This window comes from Melanerpes formicivorus, unplaced genomic scaffold, assembly GCF_026170545.1.
Source record: "Melanerpes formicivorus ecotype bairdi unplaced genomic scaffold, bMelFor1.0.p_v2 SCAF_3, whole genome shotgun sequence".
Lineage (NCBI taxonomy): Eukaryota > Metazoa > Chordata > Aves > Piciformes > Picidae > Melanerpes > Melanerpes formicivorus.
Genome location: NW_027142355.1, coordinates 34069809 through 34087729, shown reverse-complemented (window position 1 = coordinate 34087729; position 17921 = coordinate 34069809). Strand labels below are relative to the sequence as shown.

The following is a 17921-nucleotide window of genomic DNA, read 5'->3' as shown; positions in this document are numbered from 1 at the left end:
CACACCATGGAGGCAGAGCAGGAAATGTGAAAAGAGTCACTGAAAAGGTGAATGGATCACAAGTCAATTTGCACAATCATAGTATCATAGTATCATAGTATCATAGTATCAGTCAGGGTTGGAAGGGACCACAAGGATCATCTAGTTCCAACCCCCCTGCCATTGGCAGGGACACCCCACACTACATCAGGCTGGCCAGAGCCTCAGCCAGCCTGGTCTTAAACACCTCCAGGGACGGGGCCCCAACCACCTCCCTGGACAACCCATTCCAGGGCTTCACCACTCTCATGGTGAAGAACTTCCTCCTCACATCCAGCCTGAATCTCCCCACCTCCAGCTTCATTCCATTCCCCCTAGTCCTATCACTACCTGAGATCCTGAGAAGTCCCTCCCCAGCCTTCCTGTAGGCCCCCTTCAGATACTGGAAGGCTACAATTAGGTCACCTTGGAGCCTTCTTTTCTCCAGACTGAAGAGCCCCAACTCCTTCAGTCTGTCCTCATAGGAGAGGTGCTCCAGCCCTCTGATCATCTTTGTGGCCCTTCTCTGGACACGTTCCAGCACCTCCATATCCCTCTTGTAATAGGGTCTCCAAAACTGGACACAGTACTCCAGGTGGGGTCTCACCAGAGCTGAGTAGAGAGGGAGGATCACCTCCCTCAACCTGCTGGCCACACTTCTCCTGATGCAGCCCAGGATCTGATTGGCTTTGCGGGCTGCAAGTGCACATTGAGAGCTCCTGTTGAGCTTGTCGTCCACCAGCAGCCCCAAGTCTCTCTCCTCAGGGCTGCTTTCCAGCCAGTCATTGCCCAGCCTGTATTTGTGCCTGGGATTGCAGGGGTATTTACAGGTCAGTCAATCACTACTATTAGGGTAAATATATGAAAGAACAAACAACATTTGAGAAATTTCATAATTTACAAATCACTGACGGCATGAAATAACTCTACATCAAGCTGCCTGTCATGTTGTGCATACAGAATGTAAAGATGCCTTGTCTAGTGTCTATCTATGGATATACCATATCGGAATAAGGACTAGAAATGGACAAAGATGCCCAACAAACCATATTCAGAATCAAGTCCTTAATAATGTCTGAAAGCACTTAACAGAACAGAAGGATGAAGGAAATATGGACATTCCCACCACTTGTACTTTGTTCAGTTTATTTCACAGGCTTCTTATTATCAGAGCATACTAAAACAGTACAAGAATCAGCTGTCTACAACTTTCAGGATAGCAAAACCTGTTTTTGTCTATGGCAGTGGGTAGGAAAACTCCAGTACATCAAACCTGGCTATCTACTATATTGTACTTCAGTCTGTCTAGCATGTTCCTGCCCACCCAGACTTAAATGAGTACTGACTGTGTCAGCTGCTTAGGTAGCCAGAAAGAAAATCCCCTCAGATTATGAATATTAAGAGACAGGAGCTAGATGGTTTACTTGCTCATTTAAGAAAAATGAACAGAAATACCTCAAAGCATAATGAAATTAAGAGATATACTGCTATAAAGACTTACTGATGAGTGTAAAGTGAGAGCTCTCCATACTGTAATAATCATTTACTACAATGGCAAGAGAGCAATGAGTTCTTATCGCTGCATTTCTTAACAGCAGACTATCCATAAGCCGTAGCCATCACAAAGAAGCACCTTTTTGTTTGACTTGAACACAGTGTGTTGGCTGATTCAGAGCCTCATACTCTGAGATGGGGTCAGAGTGGCTGGAGAGCTCCCAAACAGAGAGGGACCTGGGGGTACTGATCGACAGCCGCCTGAACATGAGCCTGCAGTGTGCCCAGGTGGCCAAGAAGGCCAATGGCATCCTGGCCTGCATTAGGAATAGTGTGGCCAGCAGGAGCAGGGAAGTCATTGTGCCCCTGTACTCTGCTTTGGTTAGGCCGCACCTTGAGTCCTGTGTCCAGTTCTGGGCCCCTCAGTTTAGGAAGGACATTGAGACACTTGAACGTGTCCAGAGAAGGGCAACAAGGCTGGGGAGAGGCCTTGAACACAAGCCCTATGAGGAGAGGCTGAGGTAGCTGGGATTGTTTAGCCTGGAGAAGAGGAGGCTCAGGGGTGACCTCATTGCCCTCTACAGCTACCTGAAAGGTGGTTGTAGCCAGGAAGGGGTTGCTCTCTTCTCCCAGGCAACCAGCACCAGAACAAGGGGACACAGTCTCAAGCTGCACCAGGGGAGGTTTAGACTCGAGGTGAGGAGAAAGTTCTTCACCGAGCGAGTCGTTTGCCATTGGAATGTGCTGCCCAGGGAGGTGGTGGAGTCACCATCCCTGGAGGCGTTCAAGAGGAGATTGGACGTGACACTTGGTGCCATGGTTTAGTCATGAGGTCTGTGTTGATAGGTTGGACTCGATGATCCTCGAGGTCTCTTCCAACCTTAGTTATACTGTGATGCTGTGATACTGTGAGATTTAGAAACAGGTAATACTGGCACACTCAGAAGTCACTCCATTTTCCTAGGAACAATTTTCACACATATCCTTAAAGCTATAAGCAAATCTGCCCCTAGGAGGGGTGTGATTTCTAATTTCTTTCTCAGGCTACACTATGGAGGCATGGAAATTGACAATACTGGAAGCAACAGCAGTTGAAGAAACTGAGTTTGCACGTAGTTCTGAAGGAAGCAGATGATACTCATTTTTACTCTACATGGAAGAAAGTTCATCTTGCTGGTGGACTAATTCTCTAGTACTCTAATTATCTTCTGAAGATATGATTGTTTTTGAAAAGCATGCTGATGAAGGAAAAGAGTAATATAAGATGAAGCTTTGGAAGCCATCGGTATAGAGATGTACAGGGAATGCAGCTCCACAGCAAGAAAATTAAGTTGTACTATTATTGTTCAGTAAAAAGGTTTTCACTCTTCAGATCTTGGAAATGTGTTTAGTGTTTGAAATGTCACCTCCAGACAGATACACATTGCAGTAAAATAAAATCTCTGTGTAAAAATGTGTGCATTTCCATTGTCAGGTGGACAATTATACTCAAACCTGGAACAGGCCTTCCTGGCAACATCACAACAGGAGAAAAAAGCTTGCACACCATTATGGAACCATGAACACAATTAACTGAGGATTCCATAGAGACTATAACCACAGCATTTAATAAGAAAGTGAATAGAGCATTGTTAAATCAATAAAGAAGTAAATGTAAGAAGAAATTAAAATAAAGACACTGAAAATTAAAATCAGACACAGAAGTCACATAGGAAATGCTGTACCAAAGTCTATTAAAAATATTCCCTTTCTTTAAATGACTTCTATTATTCAGCTAAAAGAATCTTATTAAAATTTGGGAACCACAATATGCTCTCTCTACCAAAACAGTCACAGCCTCAACTAGGTACAAAACAATGTATGATGGAAAAAAAATTAATTCAAGTATAGGAAAGCCACAAAGCAGTGTTACACACTGCCAGTGTGTACTAGCCTTGTTTCTTATGAATTATAAAATCTCTCTTCTGTACTCTGACAGACTGGTGGGAATGATGTGATATGACCTCAGGTAGTTACATAGAATTACATAGAATTACATAGAATAAACCAGGTTGGAAGAGACCTTCAAGATCATCGTGTCCAACCCATCAACCAATCCAACCCACCTAAACAACTAACCCATGGCACCAAGCACCCCATCAAGTCTCCTCCTGAACACCTCCAGTGACGGCGACTCCACCACCTCCCCAGGCAGCCCATTCCAATGGGCAATCACTCTCTCTGTATAGAACTTCTTCCTAACATCCAGCCTAAACCTCCCCTGGCGCAGCCTGAGACTGTGTCCTCTTGTTCTGGTACTGGCTGCCTGGGAGAAGAGACCAAGATCCGCCTGTCTACAACCTCCCTTCAGGTAGTTGTAGAGAGTAATAAGTCACCCCTGAGTCTCCTCTTCTCCAGTTAGGGCACCCTCACTACAGTGACAAATATTGTAGTCTCATATCACTCTGATCTTTCCAGTCTAACCATGGGTTTTCATTGAAAGCACACATCCACAGCCTTAGCTACATATCCTCCTTACCATATTGTGTCAGTAGTAGTACTCCTGGGGACATATTAACTGAATCAAGGAACTGATCTGTCTTTTCAGGACATCTACCTATCAAGGAAAACTTCATTTTTCCTCATACATTTTTAGGCAAATTCATCCTCTACAAACATTAACACTAAGGAGGAACCAAGCATATGGGTCCCATGGCAGGCTTTAGGCTCATATGATTGGAAGTAATTGTGATATTACTGTATCTTAAGTTGCCACTCTGGCTGGAGCTCTAGTACACCTCTCCCCTTGGAAAAGCTCTTCTCCAAGAGTTGCTTCATTTTTTTTTTTATAACCTCTGTTCTCCCAAAGGCTTATAATAGAGGAATTAGAGCTCACTTCTAGGTACCTGGAAGGCACCTCCTGTCTCATATTTCTGGTTTCACAGGAAGTCTTTTCCCTGTCTCTTTCAGCCTCCTTGCTACAAGAAAGATAAACTGCAGCTTCTCAGCTTCCCAGGCTGCTGCAATTCTCACAGCTAGACCTAGCTCATTAGCTGGTGACGTGTCTCCATAGTGACTTCTTTGCGGGACAGGCTTTACACAGCATGGCTCACATACTACAGTTACAGTGGTAGTTCACATTTCCCAAATAGGACACTAAATGCCTCACTTTTTAAAACTAGGGATGTGACAAAGCGCAGGCACCCGAATCTATCAACACAGCTGACTTCAGAAATTCCTGAGCTGCGGTGCCCTGGAGGCTGGGAAGGTGAAGCAGGGAAGGATTATCATGCATTTGACTTGCTCTTCCATTCTTGCCTGGTTCACTAGTTGGTGTGTCCTGTTAAAGCATTTCTTATGTTCTCAGGTTGAAGAGGGATTCATGAAAGCCCTGCTGCTTCTCAGGAATCTGTAGGAATCCTCAGCTTCAGGACATCACATCAACCAATAAGCAACCCTACGGTGGGGGGCACTTGTCCCTTTCTGCCACGGAAGATGACAGCAGGTGCAAGGCCGTCTATGAGCGGCTGCAGGTCGCACCACACACCTTGGGATGGCAGGGAAATGAAGCGACGGACAGAACACCTCGCCCCCGTTTTAAAGGACCCAGAGGAGCCGTCCGGAGTGGCCGAAGCGGGGAGCTGGCCCAGAGGAGGCGCCGTGCCCGGCGTGCCCAAGGGTGCGGCGTGTCTCAGCGGGGGCTTTGCTATAGGGGGCAGCAACGCGGCAGCCGCTGTCGGGGCCCGGCGGCTGGCCCGTGCTGGCGGGGCCCGGAAGGCGCCGCGCTCCCTCCCGGCCGCTGAGTGGAGGCGGCGCGTCACGTGTGCGCGGCCGGGCCGGGCCGGGTTGGGAGGCGGCAGACGGCACTGCCCCGGGCGCGGCGCGGCGACATGTCCCACCAGACCGGTATCCAAGGTACCTGCGCGGCTCTCCCCCGCGGGCGCTGACTGCCACGTCCGCGCCGCGGTGTCCACCTGTCACCCTCATGACAGCCGGGCCCCTTCCCTCCTCTGCTCCTGCCAGCTGAGCAGGAGGCGATCAGGCGGAGCGCCTTTCCCCGCGGGTCGGGTGGGTGTGCGGCGCGGGGGGAGGTGTCCGTTGCGGCGGCTTAACGGGCTGTTGCCGGTAGAATTTCCCCCGCTGCCGCGCTCTTTGTTCGCTGCTGGAAGAGCCCGTCCTTTCCGCCACGGGATAGAGAGGGAGGCGAACGGAGTGGGGGAAACTGCTACTGGCTTCAGCTTCGAGCGGCCGCAGCGCTAGGTCGAGCCCAGAGCTTCGCTCCCAGTCAGACGATGACTTACCAGGGTTTATCAGCACTCCTAACTGCGCCTGTCCGCCTTAGAGCGGTCGGGAATCCGCCTGGAAAAAACAACTATTCACTGCAGAATCCCGTGAATGGCAAGGAGGGCCGCCCCTTGGCTCAGGTAACTTCCCTGAGCGCAAGTTGCCCTGCTGTGTCGGGCTGAGTGGTGAGGAGACGGCCGGCGCCTGGGGCTCTGGGGGCTGTCCGGACACCTCCCGCCCCTCCCGGCTTCTGGAGAAGCTGTCGCCTGCTCGAGGTCACCGCAGCCGTTTGGGGATGGGTTGGACAACACGAGAAATGCCGAGGGTCGCTGCCGCATCTGATGTAGCAGGAGCCCTAAGGAGAATCAGGACCCCAGGAGTGGAGGAGCCCACTAAAAAGCCCATCACTGGAGGCCACAAGGGGGAAAAGTATTGGGAAACCGTATTTCCCCTCTGTTTCCAGGCCTCGGAGGGTGCGAGGAGCAGTTAGATCGCGTATTGTTTCCTAGTACTGTTGTGTCCCTCCGAACAACAGTATTGCTAAGTAGGGGATTATACTGCAGGATTAGGGGCGAGGGGGAGTGGTGGTCGGGTTTTACTGTCTCGGGTTCAGCGATCTGCTTGTTTGGTGACTAGTACTGTGCACTTTGCCTGCTCTCCCGTGTTTATTACTGAAGGTGACTTCTGTCCCAGCCACAGCGGCTCCTCCCTGATCTTCTATTCCCATTTTAGTCTATTGGCGGTATTTGGTCTGCACCTTTTTGCATCTATTCAGTTCCCTGCATGCCAGCCTTTGTTGCTTTTTGCTGCTTCTTACATTCTTCAATCTTATTCAGGCTAGAGGGGCTTCTGTGATAGCTTTTTTCCCAGGCTGGAGAACACTGTCAGAGTGGCTCTTCATTCCCTTGTTCTCTTTCCTAGCAATGGTGGAGGGAGAAGCAGAAGAATATCCTGTTGTTTACCACAAGCAAGAAGAATGGCTAAGCCTCTTCTGCTGCTCTCCTTCATGTCTTTGAGAATCTTTTGTCCTCTGAGGAGAGCTGTAGAAAACTCGGCAGCTTTCCTGCACAGATCCTGCCTTGGCAGGCACTAATCAGGGGTCCTGGGTTGCAGCAAAGCATCCGCTTCTGCAATTTGGATGAGGAATAGTGCCTGTTGTGCCATTGCTGGCTCTAGCTACAAACAGGCTACTGTCACTCATAAACAATTGCAAGATTTGGCAGCATGGGCTGCTCTTTTCTAGAAACAGAAACGAAGTCATGGGGACAGTGATATGTACCAGGCAGTTGCTAAAAGGACTGGACTTTCAAACAGGCTAGTGCAGATAAATTGTGTAGGAAGTCACAGAATGCACTGAGCTGTGGGGGAATGCACTAGTACGTCTTTACAGTCTTCTAAATGATTTAAAAATAATATTCCCTGTAAAATATTTGCTTAATAAACTCTTTTTAAAATTCTGTCTATGCTATGCTGAAAGTTTAAGCAGAAAATCGTGTCACTCTAGTGTGAGTTTTAAACCTTTATGAGCAAAAGAAAGCATAGATTACTCGATAGTGAGCTGGTTTCTCAAACATCTTGTCTCAAAATGTTTCTTCAGAAGCTGTCACAGTTCTGGTATTGGCACAATGGTTCCTGTATTTTGGTCTTGTTTTGATCTGTAGGGTTGAAACGAGAATAAGAAACAAAAAAAGATGATAGAGAAGAATAGGACAATGAAAAGTCCTGGGGGAATTGACAGGTCTAAGAAGGGGCACAGTGTTTGCATGCTGAACAGAATGGTGAAGACTGGCACAGACAATTAGAAAAGCTGATAGCAAATTACACTGAAGGTCTGCACTAGTTAGTGGGAAGATGCTAAGTAGGATAAAGCTCGGGGTTGGACTGATAATGCAGTTCAGTTTGTTCTGCTCCCCTTTTTCCTGCCATGCCATTTTAGAATTTCAGGATGGGCCTGGGCATCACTTCCATGGGCATAAATTTAAAATGTTTTGAGTATGGGCAGTCATGTTGTTGGATACCATCTGTCCATCTGTTCAGTTGGCCTTAACCTGACTATAAATAATCCATTTTGCTTCCTAGTTTGACATTTGTTTTGCTATGCTGTATTCTGTGGGGTTACTTAAAGGACCATCTTGAAATAACTGTTCTTCAATAAATGTTATACAACCCCCTGTCTATGGTATAATTAAACTTACTTGCACTCATATTATTTAGCAGAGCAGTTGAGATAAGAATGATCACATGATGCCAGCACAGTTCTTCAATGTGTTTAGGGAAGTAAGTCCATCACAGTTGCAGTTTAGCATCAATGTGAATTACAGATATTTTAAAGCATATTAAGTTACTTCTTTGTAAATTCATTATGAAGCTCTCCTGTTGGGGTAGGTTGGGATTTGAACAATGTCATCAAGATATACAGAAGGAGATAAGTCTCAGTATATACAAGGCTCTACGTCCAGATGGAGATTGGTGACAAGTGGTGTCCCTCAGGTGTCTGTACTGGGACTGGGGCTGTTTAGTATCTTCATCAATGACTCAGCAAGATGGAGTGCACCCTCAGCAAGTTTACAGATGACACCAAGCTGAGTGGTGCAGCTGACACACCTGAGGAATGAGATTGTATCCAAAAGGACCTGAACAAGCTTGAGAAGTGGGCCTGTGCATACAAGGCCAAGTGCAAGGACCTGCACCTAGGTCGAGGCAAATCTCAGTATCAATACAGGCAGGGTGATAAATCATAGAATCATTAGGGTTGGAAGGGATCTCAAGGATTATATAGTTGCAACCCCCCTGCCATGGGCAGGGACACCTCACACTAGATCAGGTTGCTCAGAGCCACATGCAGCCTGGCCTTTAAAACCTCCAGGGATGGGGCTTCTACCACCTCCCTGGGCAACCTGTTTCAGTGTCTCATCAGTCTCATGGTAAAGAATTTCCTCCTCACCTCCAGCCTGAATCTACCCATTTCTAGTTTTGTTCCATTCCCCCTAGTCCTATCACTACCTGACACCCTAAAACATCCCTCACCAGCTTTTTGCAGCCCCCCTTCAGATACTGCAAAGCCGCAATAAGGTCTCAGAGCCTTCTCTTTTCCAGACTGAATAGCCCCAACTCTCTGAGTCTGTCCTCACAGGAGAGGTGCTCCAGCCCTCTAATCATCCTCGTGGCCCTTTTCTCTGGACACATTCCAGCACCTCCAGATCCTTCTATAATAGAGGCTCCAGAACTGGATGCAGTACTCCAGGTGGGGTCTCACCAGAGCTGAGTAGAGGGGGAGAATCACCTCCCTTGACCTGCTGGGTATGCTTCTTTTGATGCAGCCCAGAATATTACTGGCTTTCTGAGCTGCAAGTGCACTCTGGTGGCTCATGTTGAGCTTCTCATCCATCCGCACCCCCAAGTTGTTTTCTTCAGGGCTGCTCTCAAGCCAGTTGCTACACAGCCTATATTGGTGCTTGGGGTTGCCCCAACCCAGATGCAGGACCTTGCATTTGGTCTTGTTGAACCTCATGAGGTTGTCATGGGTCCACTTCTCCAACCTGTCAAAGTCTGTCTGGATGGCCTCCCTTCCCTCCAGTGTGTCTGCTGCACCACACAGCTTGGTGTCATCAGCAAACTTGCTGAGGCTGCACTCAATGCCACAGTCCATGTCACCCACAAAGATGTTAAACAAGACTGGTCCCAGGACTGATCCCTGAGGGACTCCACTTGTCACTGGCCTCCACTGGGACATGGACCCGTTGACAGCCACCCTTTGGGTGCAGTCATCAAGCCAGTTCTTTATCCACTGAATGGTCCATCCATCAAACCCATACTGCACCAGCTTGGAGACCAGGATGTTGTGCAGGATGGTGTCAAAGGCTTTGCTCAGGATAAAGGAATTAGAAAAGCCCTGCAGAGAAAGACTTGGGGTTAATGGTGCATGAAAAGCTGGACCAGCTGGCAAGAATGCAGCCCAGGCAGCCATCTGTATCCTGGGCTGCCTCAAAAGCATAGCCAGCAGGCTAGGGAGGTGGTTCTGCCTCCCTACTCCACTCTGGTAAGACCCTACCTACAGTGTTGCGTCAAGTTCTGGAATGTTCAGTACAAGAAAGTCATGAACCTGTTGGAGCAGACCTGGATATTGGCCACAAAAAAATGAAGGGATGAGAAAGCACCCCTCCCATGAGGACAGGCTGAGAGAGTTGGGATTGTTCAGCATGGAGAAGGCTCAAGGGAGACTTTACTGCAGCATATCCATATGTAAAAGGGTCCTATAAAGAAGAACAGAACAAACCATTTAGTAGGTCCTGCAGTGGTAGGTCAAAGGGTCATGGTTTTAAATTAAAAGAAGGGCATGTTTAGGCTAGATAACAAGGGAGACATTTTTTTGCTGTGAGGGTGAAGAAACACTGAAACATTGCCCAGGGAGCTGTTAGATGCCCCAGCCTTGGAAACAATTCAAGGCTGGGTTAAACCTAGTTGAAAATAACCCTGCATACTGTTGGGGGGTTTGGACTAGATGGCCTTTAAAGGTTGCTTCCAACTCAAACTACTCTGTGCTTCTCTTTCATATCACCTTATAGAATCAAATGTGTGACAGCCTTTAGGGTATTCTTCAGAGAGTTGTCCCCAGGAAAGACTGGCACATTTGCTAGATGTAACATTTTCCTGGCAGGTGTAAAATTTCTCTCTGGAAGTTTTGACTAAACCTGCAGACTTCATGAAGCGATTGTAATTTGAGATGCATCATACTTCTATTGTGCTGCCGTGCAAACTCTGAAACCCGAGAGTGCTGATATGATGTCACCATTAAGCTTCACAGTGTTGAAAATCAGACAGTATGCTATAAAGCAGAGCTATTCTGTAATGTTGCATGTCATCTTTTTGTGGCATGCCAGTGGCTGCAACAGTGTGCAGCGTGGAGGGAACATCACTCCCATATTCCTTTCTCAGTCCACCTTTGTAGCGAAGAGCCAGTTGTACGTTTTCCTGGTGGTTTTTCTTACCTTTGTGAATATTCTTTATCCTGTGGAAGTGAAATGTGTTAATTTGGTTACTTTATTTTCTCTTTTTCAGCCAGTGGAAGTGTTAAAGATACCTTTGTTGGAGCCAGAAATGGACAATACAGGCTTTTAAAAATAATCATTGACAACGGTTAGTCAAATTTTAACCTTTTTCTCTGATGCTTTTAGGTGTTTTCTACTTGTTTTAGTGATCTACTCATACACTTGTTTTAAAAAACTGAAAACTCCACAAACCTTGATGTTACTGAGGTTCTTTCTAGAGTTGAGTTCACTCATTTACAGCACACTGAAATACTTTCTGGCTGGAGATCTATACGTGTACGTACATGTGCATACGCATACATACTTTAATTGTTAGGTAGCTAAACTACTGTTAACCTTCTTTGTGTTTCCATTTCTTAGGAAATCTGACATTGTAATATTGCTTTCCTTACAGAAAGAAGGATGGGCAGGTCACAGTGGTCAAGTTCTTACTAGCACAAGTTAGCAAGTACTGGCATACCATTGAATTCTTGGTTTATATTCCCATTAGGCAAGTTAAAACGATATGCTACTTTTAAATATGAAAGAAGCCTTCTGCTACTCAGCAGATAACAGTCAAACTGAGTTTGGCTGACTGGAGATAGTAAGAGATTTGATGCTGGGCAGTAGAGTTCCTCCAACTGTATTTTTCTGTTTTGAATCCAAGTGAGTACAAAGCCACCTAAAGTTCAGAACTGGCAACAACATTGCAGATCCTCTGATCTGGGTGTACTGCTTCGGCTGCTTTCCATCTGAACAACCCTTTCCCTGAACTGTTTGTGTTCTGTGACTTGCTCTGAAAGTTTTCCCATGGAGGCATTTATATACTGCTGTAATTTTGTCTGGACTTTTAGCAGTTATGTCCTAGACTCTCAGAAGATGTTTTGTAGACTAGCTACTACTATGGTCCTCAAACTGTTGTAGGCTCTCATGTAAACAAGGTATTTCTGTTTTGATTGCAGAGCTAGCACTTACTGGGAAGCTGATAAATGTTTTGAAAGACACTACACTAATACTTTGCTTTGGAAGCTGAGATATGTTTTATAAATAAGAGAAAAATCTTGTTGGTGCAGCTGTTCACATAATCTCCCCTGAAGAAATCTATGCAGGCTTAAGCCAATTATACATAATAAACAACTTCAGTCATTTGAAGAGACCATAGTCACGAAGCTGTATTAGAAACAGCTTTATCTACTTACGTAGTCAAGTTAAAGTGATTAGTGCAAGCATATTCATTCCAAACTCTTTGCACTGTTTAACTGAGTTACTGACTCCTTTACAATGAGTACAAACACTAGTATGATGTAGCAAGAAGATCACTAATTCTAAGATCTAAAAGCTTGTTCTCATCTTGCTTCTCTTTAAGTATCCTAATTTAAAAGTAAGCTAACTGGTAGGAGACAGTTTTTCTTTTGCTTCTGTGTGCGTTTCGCTAACATCACTAATGTCAGTCTTACCCTTTTAAATCAAGGAGCTTGATGACAGTCAGCACATTACCATGTTAAAATCACAGTATCACAGTATCACTTAGGTTGGAAAGGACCTCGAGGATCATCGAGTCCAACCTATCAACACAGACCCCATGACTAGACCATGGCACCAAGTGCCACGTCCAATCTCCCCTTGAATGCCTCCAGGGTCGATGACTCCACCACCTCCCTGGGCAACCCGTTCCAATGACGAATGACTCGCTCGGTGAAGAACTTCCTCCTCACCTGGAGTCTAAACCTCCCCTGGCGCAGCTTGAGACTGTGTCCCCTTGTTCTGGTGCTGGTTGCCTGGGAGAAGAGGCCAACCCCTTCCTGGCTACAACAACCTTTCAGGTAGTTGTAGAGGGCAATGAGGTCACCCCTTAGGGTTTGAACATGCTCAGCTTTTTTAGGAGTTCACCCACTTTCATACTGAATGTCCTGGACTTCCATTCTTGTAGACATAATTATGAGAGATGAAAGGTCTGATTAACCGTTTATTGTAATTGCTAACTTTGAAAAATAGCATTAACTATATTGGTGCTAACCTGTAGCCTTGGTTATCAATTCTAGAGCAGCTTGTGGTGGGATCCTCTAGACGGCCAGTTGGATCATGGGAAAAGGATTATGATTCTTTTGTCCTTCCCCTTCTTGAAGACAAGCAACCATGCTATATATTATACAGATTAGATTCTCAGAATGCTCAAGGATATGAATGGATCTTCATTGCATGGTCACCTGATCACTCTCCTGTAAGTAACAGTCATCAGAGACTTCATGTTGTTAATGATTTTTCAACAGCACCATTTGGTCTGAATCCTAGATATGAAGGAAAGGGATTTGAGAAGTGAAGCATTCCCCAACCTTCCCCTCTCTTTCCCACGGGAAAACATCTTTCCTGAAGCTGATGTCAGTGGGTCTAGATGGAGTGCAGCTGATCCAATTTATTTGTAACCTGACCGGAGGAGACAAGACAGTGGTTTTGCCCTATTTGTCTATCAGTGTCTCATTGGCTGTCAGTGTCTCAGGAAATCTCATGGAAGGATATAGGACAGAAATATCAATGAGTGTCATCATAGACAGAAGGATTATAGTGTGAGCTCAAGCTGTTACTCTGTTTGGCTTGCCGGCTGCCCAGCTGACACTTGTGAATCTGTGACCTGCCACAAAATACACTGGTTTTCAGTCAGTAGTTAAAGAACATGGGAGGAAACTTAGATTAGTATTATGGATTTATTAGAAAAAATAGGATACTGTGTACAGTGTGTTGAGAATGTGAGATAAGGGTGGACAGAGGGTAAAGCTTTGCCAATATTCCTACTACTTTCACTCCCAGTTAGGTAATAGTAAGACATCAAGAGCTGCAGTGCACAGAAGAGATTAGGTGGAAAAGGAGAGGAAGGCATGAAGATGGGACTGTTGAGAGAGTGAAAAGTAACTGTGTTAGATAAAAGTTGATAGGGAGCAAGCATCATTAGATCTTCACCCCCCAAAAATGTCATTTTTCAGCTCTATAGTTGAACCAAAACTGCCTGGTGTCACTATGAAATAAAAAACATGGATGAGTTTTTTGCAGTATCCATCAGTACACAGAGCAGTGGCAAAAGATCTAAGCAGTTGTGGTTTTCCCCTTTAGCATGAGTAAAGATTATGTTGATTTGATTTTATTTCCTATGTGAAAAAAAAAATAAAAGGCTCATACTCTTTATTAAAGTTGCAATTTAGTTTTGGAATGGTTTTGATAATAATGCATAGAAGAATGCCCTGAGAATTTAATAGTGTGTGTTAGTATCATCATCATTTTGTGGAGTTTACTCTTTATTAAGAACTACATCAGAATTCAGTTGAAGCACTTAAAATACTTGTTTGAGAAAGATGTCCATTAACAAATGGATATGGTACACCAGCATGGTCTGTGTACACCAAAATAACCCCCAAACAGCCAAAGAGTCCAAACCAAAAGAATGCTGTGTTATTTATACACTAGTGATGTGGTAAAAGACTTAATGATTGCTATAATCATATAGAATAGAATAGAATAAACCAGGTTGGAAGAGACCTTCAAGATCATCGCGTCCAACCTATCATCCAACACCACCTAATCAACTAACCCATGCAACCAAGCACCCTGTCAAGTCTCCTCCTGAACACCTCCAGTGACGGCAACTCCACCACCTCCCCGGGCAGCCCATTCCAATGGGCAATCACTCTCTCTGTGTAAAACTTCCTCCTGACCTCCAGCCTGAACTTCCCCTGGCGCAGCCTGAGACTGTGTCCTCTTGTTCTGGTGCTGGCTGCCTGGGAGAAGAGACCAACCTCTGCCTGTTTACAACCCCCCTTCAGGTAGTTGTAGAGAGCAATAAGGTCACCCCTGAGTTTCCTCCTCTCCAGGCTAAGCAGCCCCAGCTCCCTCAGTCTCTCCTCATAGGGCATATTGTCAGTATGCATTGGTTAATGTAGTAAAGAACATGCATGGGCCGCAGTGGCTCGATCCAAAAGGCTGTGAGCCCCAAGCGGAGCTAATCACCCCTCTTACACAGAGCTTAACAATACATACGCACCAGGATTTCTAAAAACTTATTTTACATGGATAAAGTCCTTTCACTTCTGGGTCTTCACTGTCACCTTCTGGTCTCCCAACAACATTGCTGCCTTATCTCCTTCTAGTTGATTCTTCTTGTTGGGTTCCAGCCAGCCTTGAAGCTGGTTAGGCCACACCTCGAGTACTGTCTCCAGTTCTGGGCCCCTCAGTTTAGAAAGGACGTTGACTTGCTGGAACGAGTCCAGAGAAGGGCAACAAAGTTGGTGAGGGGTTTGGAACACAAGCCCTATGAGGAGAGACTGAGAGAGCTGGGGCTGCTTAGCCTGGAGAGGAGGAGACTCAGGGGTGACCTTCTTGCTGTCTACAACTACCTGAAGGGGGGTTGTAAACAGGCAGAGGTTGGTCTCTTCTCCCAGGCAGCCAGCACCAGAACAAGAGGACACAGTCTCAGGCTGCACCAGGGGAAGTTCAGGCTGGAGGTCAGGAGGAAGTTTTACACAGAGAGAGTGATTGCCCATTGGAATGGGCTGCCCAGGGAGGTGGTGGAGTCGCCGTCACTGGAGGTGTTCAGGAGGAGACTTGACAGGGTGCTTGGTTGCATGGGTTAGTTGATTAGGTGGTGTTGGGTGATAGGTTGGACGCGATGATCTTGAAGGTCTCTTCCAACCTGGTCTATTCTATTCTATTCTATTCTATTCTATTCTATTCTATTCTATTCTAGAATTTTTATCTTAGTTTCTCCGTACCCAGCAGCTGTGTTTGGCAGCTGCAACTTTATCTGAGCTTAAGGCTGTGCCAATACCTATGGTAATTAAAACACTTTTATTTATGTCTAAAAATCTATCTCTTGTACTAAAACTTATCTCTTATGCCACTGGGAAAAATTTCTAACAGACAGAAATTCTAACAGAAAGAAAAAGACTTAGGGAAAAACAATTAATGAAAAACAATTATTGACTCATAGAATGGTCCAGGCTGGAAAGGACCTCCAGAGGTGTCACAGTATCACAGTATCACCAAGGTTGGAAGAGACCTCGAGGATCATCGAGTCCAACCTGTAACCACAGACCTCATGACTAGACCATGGCACCAAGTGCCACGTCCAGTCCCCTCTTGAACACCTCAAGGGATGGTGACTCCACCACGTCCCTGGGCAGCACATTCCAATGATGAATGACTCTCTCGGGGAAGAACTTTCTCCTCACCTTGAGCCTAAACTTCCCCTGGTGCAGCTTGAGACTGTGTCCCCTTGTTCTGGTGCTGGTTGCCTGGGAGAAGAGACCACCCCCTTCCTGGCTATAACCACCTTTCAGGTAGTTGCAGAGGGCAATGAGGTCACCCCTGAGCCTCTTCTTCTCCAGGCTAAACAATCCCAGCTAGGTCACCTAGTCCAGCCTCCCCACAGTCAGCAGGGACATCCTCAGCTAGACCACGTTTTCCAGGGCAATCAAAAAGCAAGGAATGACATCACAGAGCACAGAGGTTACAGGAATCTCCTTACTTCATCAGGTTCGTCAAAAGATGTTGTATGCCGCAACCCGAGCAACGCTTAAAAAAGAATTTGGAGGTGGTCATATCAAGGATGAAGTGTTTGGAACCGTGCAGGTACGTTTTTCTATTCTAAGGTCAGCACTTTGAATGTAGTAACTGATGTTACTGGTATGAATTTGTGGTGTTTCTACTCTCTTGTGGTTAAGGGGAAAAAGAGTTTGTCACAACCCAGCTTCCTGAGCCAACCCTGGGCAGTGGTGAGGATCGTCCTAAGATACAGAAATTCCCTCAGAGTAAATTGAGGTGAATTGACACCAAATGGCTGATAAGTTAGGTTTATTCGATCCAGTGTGTCCCAGTTTGAGGCCAGGCAGATCCTCTCTTGCCTCTCACTGGGGCAGAAAAATGAGACTCAAACAAATGGGTTGCAGAAGTGATGGAAAGTTTAAATGGAAAAGCAGTGAATGTTTTACAGAGAGCTACAAGCACAGTGACAAAAGAAACCCAAGGCATACCGAGTCCCCTTAGAGCATTCCCAAAAGCCTCCCAGTACATTTCCCTTCTCCCTACCTGAGGGTATACCCAAAACCCCCAGGGCTCTTTCTTCCCCCTCTACTACTAGGGTAGTCTCTCTCTACTAGGCCAGGTCTGAGACTGCCCCCGCCTTTCTCCTCCTGGCATTAGGCCTAGCCAGGCCTAAGGGGCCTTGAGATACTCCCCCACCATTACCAGATAGGAAAGCATCTCTCACGGGAGTAGAGAGAGAAGAAAGAGAAAGTGTGAGACCTTGCTGATAGATTTATAGGGAGCAGAACATTATGGGTATGAAATAGGCTATTTCCTGTGTCCACCCACTGGGCTGGACACTCATTACACCAGAGGTGTATCTTGTGTGACAGCAGCAGGAGGCACTTAGACTAAACTGCCACACAATGAAAGCTCTCACTTAAGGATGCTTTGGTGGACTAGAGCAGAGGGCAAATGGGAGGAAAAAGGAAAGGGAAAAATAGAGAGAAAGAGACAAAGATATCACCACCCTTAGTTCCAGTGATGTCTCACGGGCATAGTCCAAGTTCTTGGTGGTGGGCATACATCTAGCAACATCTTCTGTTGTAGGTGCAATATCACTTTATAGCATTTTGGTGGTGGATCTCTCTCCAAATCATAAAGAGATGGGCACAGGTGAGGTGTGCAGTGTCTGTTGCCTACTTTTCTGTGGCACCATTGCAGTGGTTTTAAAATGAGGAAAGGGAATTCCTGCTTCCGCAGAAATTCTCGCTTTTCACTGTAAAACCATCTCCAGGCCAGCAGCTCTCTTTGAGAACTATTAAGGGCCATCAAAACCATCACCTGTTGACTATTCAGACCAGGTACTGTCACAGCTTGTTTGAAACAAGGCCAGGCCCTGCCCAGACATTATTTGAGGAGGTAGAAGATAGGGCTCTCACAGACTTAAAAGCTATATGTATTCCAATGTTTAAATGTTTTTGCTCTCATTTGAACAAGTAACTAAGTGTATTTAAGGACTTCAGCCTAAGAAGGCCTTACTCCAAATGGTTATGAAACTAAATAATCTGAGAATAATGGGAGCATCTCTTAATCTCACTGCATGGGGGT

At 46.0% G+C, this 17921-nt stretch overlaps 2 protein-coding genes across 2 annotated transcripts in view; one reads left to right on the top strand and one right to left on the bottom strand.

Annotated features, from left to right (window-relative positions):
- The window catches only part of TMEM117 (transmembrane protein 117), a 304918-nt gene extending 299081 nt beyond the window's left edge, over nt 1-5837 (bottom strand). Inside the window, exon 1 of the mRNA XM_068170301.1 lies at nt 5793-5837. The gene's annotated coding sequence lies outside the window, so the exon portion shown is untranslated. The remainder of the gene's footprint in view (nt 1-5792) is intronic.
- The window catches only part of TWF1 (twinfilin actin binding protein 1), a 23280-nt gene continuing 10662 nt past the window's right edge, over nt 5304-17921 (top strand). Inside the window, exons 1-4 of the mRNA XM_068170306.1 lie at nt 5304-5406; nt 10834-10911; nt 12845-13023; nt 16323-16418. Of these exons, the coding sequence (XP_068026407.1) occupies nt 5382-5406; nt 10834-10911; nt 12845-13023; nt 16323-16418 (378 nt within the window). The 5' untranslated portion in view covers nt 5304-5381. The remainder of the gene's footprint in view (nt 5407-10833; nt 10912-12844; nt 13024-16322; nt 16419-17921) is intronic.